The following is a 10,481-nucleotide window of genomic DNA, read 5'->3' on the forward strand; positions in this document are numbered from 1 at the left end:
GATAGCCTCATACAGTCTCGTGCCGTTGGGCCGAGAGACTAGTCTCTTGGCCCAGCGGTATCGTACTGTGTCTCCCATTGCCGAACCGTTGTAGTTGACGAGGTCGCACGTTCGATCCCAGAGGGGGGTGAACAGGTGCAAGATGACCTCCGTCACAATTGCATTAGTGGGCCAACATTTTTACCCGAAATTAACTACTGCCTGATCTGCCATACTGGAAACTTTTCCCTTTCTTCAAATGCCAATCTGTGTCAAATCATATGCGGTACAGTAAAATTGCAATCTCTCTCTCTCTCTCTCTCTCTCTCTCATATCATATCATATCTCTCTCATAGCTATCAATGGTTAGAGCGCTGGTCTTCAGATAAGAGGGTTGCAGGTTCGAACCCCACCCCTGCCAGCACCTTCATCCATGGCTGAAGTGCCCTTGAGCAAGGCACCTAAGCCCACTAACCCCCTAACACCCCCAGGGTCTGTAACCAATACCCTGTAGCTAAAATACCTGTACGTCACTTTGGATTAAAACAAGTGTCAGCTAAGTGTAATGCAATGTAATGTAGCCTATTGTAAAAGACAGCAAGGTTAAAGAGAAAACTGCATCACCATGGCTGTTTTTCCATAATAGCCTCTTATTAATGCTCATCAATATGACACAGTTTAGATATCAAGAAGCCGAAATGCTCGTACAACTAAGTTTCAATAATTAGTTCACAAAGAAAGCCCAGTGGAAACAAGCCACTTTCTCTAACGAGGTTTGAATGAGTTGCACAACTAGCTAACGCTAATATCATTTCCAAGACCACACACTAGAGAAAGGTAGTGGCCAGCCAGCACACCCCAAAGTTGCACCAAATCCACAGGGATATCACATCATGAGATTTCGCCTTTGGCTAAATAGGAGAATTCGGCGATAGTGTTACAATAACATTGTATGGTCAGTGAAAAAGCCTGCTTACCAGCACATGAACCAGAGTTGACAGATGGAAGGTCAACCAGCGTGTACGGAGCGTCAGAGGGGCCAAATAGGCGAACGTCACCTAAACACGGAAGTGAAGGAAATATGAACAACAATCCTTGTTGTAGCCTAATCAAAGAACTTTGACAGTTCTTTGGCCTTGCCTACTGCTCTCACATGAATATGTAGTCCAACATAAATGTCCCACCATGGAGCGGATTCGTGAACGTTTGAAGAACAAATCTACGTCTGCAGAGACAGTTAAATTAAGAAAGAGGAGATCTAAACTGTATGACAAACATGCTGGTGCTAAGCAGGAAGGTAGGTTACAACAGATGAGGCATCTATTCAGCAAACACATCACTATGTTGCCTACGTTTTTAGAAATAGTCAAATCTATTGTAACCAGACCGTAAAAAACATGAATGTTGCTATAACACAATAATATAGTCATAGTGCATCCATATTTCTGTGATGCATGTTTTTTTGTGCTTTTGACCCAAGTAGGCTAATATCAGTGTTCAATGATTCTGACTGAGTGGGCATAACTTCACGTAGATCTAGTCAGTCCAAGCCTAATACTTAATTCGAGCATTAATTTACACCCTTGGCAACGTATGCTGCAGGTTGCAAGTCGTGAACTGAAGAGTCATAATTTTATGTTGTGTGATAATATGCCTGATTTTCCCTTATTAGGATGACCTATCGCTGAACTCACTATATATATTTTAATCTCTTTGCAGAGTTCTTGGGCATCAATATCTATGTGTTCTCTGTGGCCTTCCGCCTTGTCAACTGCTTCTTTGTTCAGACCAGTTTTGTTCCTGATGAGTACTGGCAGTCTCTAGAAGTTTCTCATCGCATGGTCTTCAAATATCCTTCTTCAGCTTATTAATGCATGACTTTTAAAGTGTATTGTTGAACTTCTTAGCCTTCATTGTAATAAGAAAGTGAAGATGGAGACAGGAAGCGGGAATTGGGAGAGAGTTGGGTAAGGATGGGGATATGACCCCTGCCAGACTGTGCCTCAATGGCAACTGCCTGTCTAAGAGTATTCTTAAGAGTCTTATCCAGTCTGGTACAGGTGTGTTTGTGTACCACAGCATGCACTCCAATTTATGCATGTCTTAAGGCTTAAGATGTTAATTTACATTGACTAATATTAAAATGTTCCTCCTTAACATTTTACTTATGGCTATCTAACCTGGGAATGGGTCGAAGGAATCAGAGGATATTCTTATCCACTTGTTTTTGCAGTTCTTTACAAAGTGCTGCATATTTTCAATTATGATGTGCCTCAGCTTTTGGTAAGTAGGCTATATTCACAAGTCCCAAATTCATTGATTTTTACTGTTTGAAAAGAAAGGTTTGTTTTCACATCACTTTACTCTTAACTTAAAATGAGTTGTGATAGCTAGCCAACATGTAAGGCATCAATAAATTGTGTAGGCCCCTACTGATTACTATTTCATGAGTCAATTAATGGTTTTCATTCACAGGTGTGGCTGCCTCGTGTTCTCCAAGCACTCCTGGCTGCATATACTGATGTTAAACTGTACATGATTGTTCGAAATCTAGAAAACCCAGATGTTGCCAAACTAACAGTAAGTATACAGTAGTGCAGTTTGAGTGAGTGAGTTGCAGGTTTGTTTGTCTTTCAGAGTTTAATTAGATGAGTAAGAGCAGGGTGCCATTTGTAGGGGGGAATGAGGGGGATTGTCCCCTCCTCTGGTTTTGATATCGCCACTTTTTCTACATGATTATAATCACAGTTTAATGTCATTCCATTGATATTGATATTGCTTGAAATCTGAAACATCCCCCTTCTGGTTTTCTGACAAATCGCAAGTTGCGATTTGTCAGAAAATTACACCTCAATTACACCTCTGACCAGGATTTGCAAAAACAAATGAATCACCTTAACCTCAGTTACTTTGCAAAGAGGAGTTCATATAAAACATGCCACATAAGATTAAACAGGATAAAAGGCAAAGACTTTGCTCGACCTTGCAGAATTAGAATTTCATTTGCATTTAATTAAGAACATTCCGAATAGGGGTGTGCTCTTTTTTACGTGTCGCATAGCAAAAACTGTTGAGATACTGTTCTGGTCGTGGGTCATTATTCAAAATCCATGTGTATTGTGATAGAGATATTGAGTCATTTTCTCCATATTGTTGTTACATGCATGATATGCAGTAATAAGGTTGCAAGGAAGCACCCAGCTCCTAAACTGACCATACAATTTATGTCTTCAGTATTTCTGTCAGCTATGTTCCTGGTTCACATGGTATTGTTGCACGAGGACCCTGACCAACACCACAGAGACCATGCTCACAGTGCTGGCTCTCTATTACTACCCACTGCCCGGATCTAAAACACACAACAGGTTGACTACATATCATATGTACATACCGTATACACATTAATTCCCTCCTTGACATTTCCTTTTCCCTTCTCTTAATGTGTTCTACATTCAGTGAATAATGTTCTGCTTTGAAAATTAAAGCTGCGAAATGAACAATGAAGAGTGTGTGTGTGTGTGTGTGTGTGTGTGTGTGTGTGTGTGTGTGTGTGTGTGTGTGTGTGTGTGCACGCGCTCTATGCTCTGCAGTTCAAAGTATTTGACCCTGGTGGCGTTGGCGGTGATTGTTCGCCCGACGGCCCTGATTGTCTGGCTTCCCCTGTTGGCGTTCCATTTCTGGAGGGACAATAGTAAGCTACGGCTTATACTCCACCATGCTCTTCCCATTGTGTAAGTAGGGGCACGTTCATATTTTTTCCAGATTGCAACAGTGCCATCCATATGTAAATAACATATTTATATGTAAACAAATATTTACTTGCATAATTTGGTAACACTTTATTTTAGGGATACATCTATTAGCACTAATACATACAATGTGCCTGTATAAGTAACTTGTAAGGCATGTACAAAGCAAAATCAAACATTTGTTAGGCATGTATTCGCAAATGTCTTGTTCATGCACAATAAGGGATTTATTACCAATTTAACCTTAGTAAGGACCTAGTAGGCCTTAGTGTTTGCTTAGTACATGCCTTACAAGTTACTTATGCAGGCATTAACATTGTATGTATTAGTGCTTATAGATGTGTCCCTAAAATAAAGTGTTACCCATAATTTACCTACATTATTTACATTATTTATTTACCCAGTGCCTTGAGTCTTGGACTGACCACCATTATTGACAGTCTTTTCCATGGACAGGTATGTACATTTTAGTTTGACATAAATATAGATATCGTAAAATGTTAACAACACATTGATGAATACTATTATAGAGTATCTACAGTATCTAGTTGTTTTTCACAATACTTCGAATTTCTTCCTTTTGAAGACTATCTGTCTAGTCATTATATTTCACAATGCATTCACATTTTCTTCATCATCTCTCTTCATCCTAGTGGGTCCTGGTCCATTGGAACTTCCTGAAGTTAAATGTCCTTCACAATGTATCTGAGTTTTACGGGTCCCATCCATGGCACTGGTACTTTACTCAGGGTTTCCTGGTTGTGTTAGGACCCCATCTCCTATTCTTTCTCCACGGCTGCTCGCTGGCTCCCAAGAGACACAGAGTGCTGTTATTCACAATAGCCTGGACACTGATTGTTTACAGGTGAATGCATCATAGCATGCCACATCGTTTGCTTTACAGCTACTCTTGCACTGTGTCCATCCATGTTAACTTTGATGTATTTTTGATTGTAGTTTACTTGCTCACAAGGAATTCCGGTTCATCTACCCCATCCTGCCGATATGTATAATATTTTGTGGTGAGTACTTGTCTTCTATCCAGAGGTGTCAAAAGTAAAAGTAGAACTAAATTCATGATGTAAGTGCAACACCACCACATGATATTATGTAGCTGTTACACCAGTTATACCTCTGTACCTAATGAGTGATAGACTCTGTTGTTACTGAAAAACACTAAAATGCTAAACAAACAAAAAAAACACCACAGATTTCTTGCAGCCAGTGAATCAGCTGTCAGGCACACTGGTCTACAGGTTATGCAGTTTAGTTACCTGTGCTGGAAACTGTGTTTTTGTTTTTTACTTCTACGTACTTTCACTTTTGACATCTCTGCTTTCAACTCAGAATTTGAGGACCCATTCCTGCGATTTGCCAAAACCTCTAATGTCTGGGTCTTGTATTGAATTTCCATATCAGGCACCTCACTGGCTAACCTCACTACCTGGAGAAGAGCAGCCGTGTTTTTCCTGGTGGTGGCCAACCTCCTTCCCGCCCTGTACACGGGCCTGGTTCACCAGCGTGGCACTCTGGATGTCATGGGGCACCTCCAGGACTTATGTGACCCAGCGACCTCGAACTCATCTCAGCCTCAAGTGCTCTTCCTCATGCCATGCCACTCCACACCCTTTTACAGGTACTCCAGCTTTTGGTCTGGTTTATTTATGAGCATCAAGAAAATCTGACGATGAAAAAAAACAAACCCTTTTCCCCCCCAACATGGTACCTGATGGGAAAGGACAGGACGTGTCGCACATGGATATGAAAACGCATATTAGATACAATACATACAAACACACACTGACATATCTTGTGCGAACATTTATGATTCAATAGTACATGTGTTTGTTTTCTCTTATTCTTTGTAAAAGTGGTGTATGAAAAACATGGTAAATGTCTTTGTAATGTAGATAAATGTAAATTTCATACCAACAAGCATATAATATAGCATATTATACAGTAGTTATATAGTTCGGTCGAATTTCTGATGAGACGCGAGACATTCCAAAGAAATGGATGGAGATGGATGAAAACATGTATTCCTGTGTAATAAATGTTAGATTTCACTCTTCTGTCCAGTTTAACCAAATTGATGGGTAATCAAACCTTTTTTTCACCTTTGTTCAGTTCTTACCTTTGTACCGTGTGTGTGTTCTCTCCCTGCATAGCCACGTCCACTGTCCAGTAAGCATGCGTTTCCTGGAGTGTCCCCCGGACCTGGCAGGGGATGGCAGTGTGGAGGACGAGGCTGATGACTTCTACTTCGAGCCCTTAGCTTGGCTGCGGAGAACATATCCCCTGCAGGAGTCCCTACCGTCTCACCTGGTGTTCTTTAACGTGCTGGAGAAGGTACAGAATAAGATACAATCTTTATATGTTTTTACGATTTATATGTTTGTGAATTACATTTCTGGTGATATGGATAATGAAATTATAATTGCACAACTTACACTTGGTTCTGTCTGTCCAGTTTAAGCACGTGAGTTGAGATGGGTTGAAGGGTTGCTCAAATCATGTACTTAATTACATAGCTGGAACACATGTCGCATTCTACTATATTGTAGTTTTTGAATGCAGCTTGACCATCACTGCAGTACTGTCCATATACAGTGCCCTCCATTATTATTGGCACCCCTGGTTGAGATGTGTTTTTTAGCTTCCAATTATTATTATTTTTCTCTAAATAATATGGGACCTTAATGGAAAAAAAGAGAAAAACCCAACCTTCAATACAAGTGCATTTATTCAGTGGGGAAAAAATCCCACATAAAGAAATAATTATTTGACATCAAATAATGTGTGTCACAATTATTAGCACCCCTGTTGTTAATATTTTGTACAACCCCCTTTTGCCAACAAAACAGCACCTAATCTTCTCCTATAATGTTTCACAAGATGGGAAAAGACAGAAAGAGGGATCTTCAGCCATTCCTCTTTGCAGAATCTCTCTAAATCATCCAGAGACCTGGGTCCTCTCCTCTGTACTCTCCTCTTCAGCTCACCCCACAGGTTCTCAATGGGGTTGAGGTCTGGGGACTGAGATGGCCATGGGAGGAGCTTGATTTTGTGTCTGGTTAACCATTTCTGTGTAGATTTGGCCATATGTTTAGGGTCATTGTCTTGCTGAAAGACCCAGTGACGACACATCTTCAGCTTTTTGGCAGAGGGCAACAGATTTTGATTTAAAATGTCCTGGTATTTCAAAGCATTCATGATGCCATGCACCCTAACAAGCTTCCCAGGGCCTTTGGAAGCGAAACAGCCCCACAGCATCACTGACCCACCCCCATACTTCACAGTGGGTATGAGGTGCTTTTCAGCATGCGCATCTTTCGTGGCACGCCAGACCCACTTAGAGTGTTTGTTGCCAAAAAGCTCAATCTTGGTCTCATCTGACCAAAGCACACGGTCCCAGTTGAAGCCCCAATACCGCTGGGCGAACTCCAGATGTTTGCATTTATGATTGTGGGTGAGGAAAGGTTTTCTCCGTGCATGCCTCCCAAACAGCTTGTTGGCGTGTAGACAGCGCCTGATGGTTGATTTGGAGACTTTGTGACCCCAGGATGCTACCATTTGTTGTAATTCTGTAACAGTGAGCTTTGGAGATATTTTGATTTCTCTTACCATCAGAGGCGATTCCTCTTTGAGTACAAGGGAGGCGCCGCCTCCTGTCCAAAATCACGGAGAAATAGTATGTAAACTAATGCTTTACACGACTTAATATCATTGCTATTTCAGACCCAGCTCCATAGATGCATGTGCTCAACTTAGAGATTAAACCAATCTGTAATAAGATCCCGAAGCTCGCACGAGTTTTTTTTTTCCGCTCATGACAACGCAAGCGAGTCGAGTCTCAATGGACTTCAATGGCATGTGGGATTGTGCGCTTTTTCAATGGCAAAATGCTAAACGGTCATTGGCTATTGCCGTGAAATTTTTTTAATTTTGAGACTGAGCCTCACTGGGAGTGAATGGAGAAGAGAGAGGAGGGGGGAGGGACCGGAGACTGGAGCTCCGACTTGTGATTGGGTGAACCCCGTGTCAGTAGGCTACAGTAGTTGATTTCATTTCGAAATGCGGATATGTTATTAATTTGACTGAGAAGTTTCGTCGTGATAACCAGTGGGGAAGCTATTCATTACGTTGTACTCCAGTTTTGTGTACATATTCTTGTAAACCTAGTGTTGCGAATAAAGTCTTAATAGTGGCACGTCCTTATCCTTTTTAATCTCCCAATTCAAAAGTTGATGTTGCCTACTTTTCGTTATTGCTAGCTTGCAAGAAAGCTAGAGAGCTATGCAAAATGAAATGCCAAGCATTGTGGATTAAATTCTGGCGAATTCCAGTCGTCCTTATGAGGAGAAAATGAATATCAAGGAGCAGAGCAGAGCACTGCCTAATATTGACTTGGTGAAAAAGGTAGGGAAGAACAAACTTTTCTTTTGAGCTTTCGTGGTGTCTGATCAACTGGTTAACTGCCAAGTCCCGTGAGTGGCGAGTCCTTTCCTACTGTGCTGTTAAGCCGTGCACCCAGTAATGAACAAAGACAACGAAGGCAAACTCAATCACATCATTATGTGGCGGAGGTAGGCCTAATGAATAATAATAATAATAATAAAAACATTTCCCTATGAATAGGCTACAAGGGGGATAATGATTAATGATTAACAAATTTGTTTCAACAAGAGTCCTTCAGTGTGTGAGGGCAGGCCATATGTGACAGGACCAATATAAGGTGTGTGTCAAAATTGACCCCCCCCCCCCTTTTTTTTTTTTGCGTTCTGGACATATTGTAATTGAACAGCCTCCCCTGTTTGACAGACTACCAGCCGCCACTGCTTACCATCCTCCTCACTGTGCGTGGTGGCAAAATAAACTTGGGTCCTCGTCCAGGCTTGTTTACCACTGTTCCAGTTGTTTTGAACTTCTTAATTATTCCTCTCACAGTAGATATGGGCAGCTGCAGTTGAGTGGCAATCTTCTTGTAGCCTCTGCCTGACCTGTGAAGGTCGACGCACATCTGCCTCACTTGTATGCTGTGTTCCTTTGTCTTTCCCATGTTTAAGAGTGGATAAGAGAAATGGCCTCGGTGTCACGTCATAGTTATACCCCAGGGAAACAGGAAGTGATGAATTACTAATTAAATGTTCCTACATACTCTGGTAAACTTTGTAAACTACTGTAGAAATGACAGAAATGCTTCAATTATTTTTATTTCCTGGGAATTGTTAAGGGTGTCAATAATTGTGGAACAGGTGATTTAATGAAAAATAATTATTTTTTAGTCAGGGATTTTTTTTATTTTCCTACAATTCATTTGAGTTGAAGGCTACATTTTCCTACAATTTTCAGTGTGACAGTATTCTTCTGCAATAAACACTGAATTTATTTTAAGGCTTTTAACACATCTCAACCAGGGGTGCCAATAATTATGGAGGGCACTGTACATCTGCAACAAAATATCCTGATGTACAGTTCATTGTTGTAATATAATTTTCCTACAGGAAATCTCAACATTTCTGGAGGCAAATGCATTTACTAAACAAACTGAGATCTTCCATGCTCATGTTCCTGAAGGTCGCGTTGGAGAAACTATCTTCATCTACACACGACAAATCTGAATGTATGAGAGAGAGAGAGAGAGAGAGAGAGAGAGAGAGAGAGAGAGAGAGAGAGAGAGAGAGAGAGAGAGAGTTGTACGTATCCAAATAAGTTGTCTTGCCACTGCAGAATTGCTCATTTAAGACTATTTTTTAAAACTACTGTATAATTTATGAAGCTGAGCTTTTGCACTTGAACACAAATTTAATAAAACATTATTTCTGACCTTTCTTCACCTGCTGATTCAAATCGTGATTGCTAACATGTATTTCCATGACAAGAAAAGCAGAAGGCACTACCACAAAATACATCTTTACATCAACAACCCTGAGGGTATTCACTCTGGTAGTGGGTGAGGGCTTTGTCTGTGTGGTGGTATGTCAGCACAGAGAGCAATGATGATGGCAGAAACCTGAATCGTCTGCTCTACTCTGCTCTCAAAAAACCTCCTTGTGCTTGACATTAGTGTCTTATTCAGTGTGCGAACCTGCTCTCACCCTGAAGTGTTCATTGCCACCATGCCGAAAGTACGGCTGTTTTTTGTATTTCTCATCAAATAATGTGATGCTTCATTTTACTGAGTTCTAGACAAATGTTATGTGTATGTGGCACAGTAATTGAAATATTGTCATCTTGGAAGAAAATAGTGAATTATTATGCATAGCTCATCTTAAAATAGCCTAACGGCAGATGATGGACTGCTAAAAACAAAGGCAACTCCACAACAAGGCACTGTAACTCCAACTCAATCATACTGTGATGTCATCATGACTAACAGGGAAACTTTTTTGGCATAACTTCTATTTTCCCCAATTCGTTGAGGGGTAATGATGATACAGCTCCAGGCCTTTTTATTAGAATACCATGAAAAAGTTGATTTATTTCCATAATTCCATCAATAATGTTAAACTGTCATGGATTGTAGATTCATGGCCCAGTTTTTTAACTATTCCAATCATTATTTTTTTTCTTTTTATATACGTTGGCCTTCCAGCTCAAAAAACCCATGAATTGGGGAATTCGCATTATTAGAATATTGTCATAAAATCACATTTTTCTTCATCAAAATTCGGGTCACACTTAATCAGTTGAAATTTGGTACTTTCTACATAACATGCAATGGTCAATACTTGGTTAGGACATTCTCTGTCT

General features: G+C 40.6%; 1 protein-coding gene across 1 annotated transcript; it reads left to right on the top strand.

The window, feature by feature from the left end:
* Window positions 1-1,027: 1,027 nt before the first annotated feature.
* Window positions 1,028-9,564, top strand: pigb (phosphatidylinositol glycan anchor biosynthesis, class B). The gene is made up of 12 exons (XM_063188524.1): window positions 1,028-1,276; window positions 1,699-1,828; window positions 2,145-2,262; window positions 2,455-2,559; window positions 3,214-3,344; window positions 3,570-3,710; window positions 4,133-4,184; window positions 4,382-4,593; window positions 4,686-4,750; window positions 5,148-5,364; window positions 5,897-6,077; window positions 9,233-9,564. The coding sequence occupies exons 1-12, from the start codon at window positions 1,165-1,167 to the stop codon at window positions 9,347-9,349; spliced, it is 1,581 nt and encodes a 526-aa protein (XP_063044594.1). The 5' UTR covers window positions 1,028-1,164; the 3' UTR covers window positions 9,350-9,564.
* The last annotated feature ends 917 nt before the right edge of the window (window positions 9,565-10,481 follow it).

Source organism: Engraulis encrasicolus, chromosome 22 (genome assembly GCF_034702125.1).
Source record: "Engraulis encrasicolus isolate BLACKSEA-1 chromosome 22, IST_EnEncr_1.0, whole genome shotgun sequence".
NCBI lineage: Eukaryota > Metazoa > Chordata > Actinopteri > Clupeiformes > Engraulidae > Engraulis > Engraulis encrasicolus.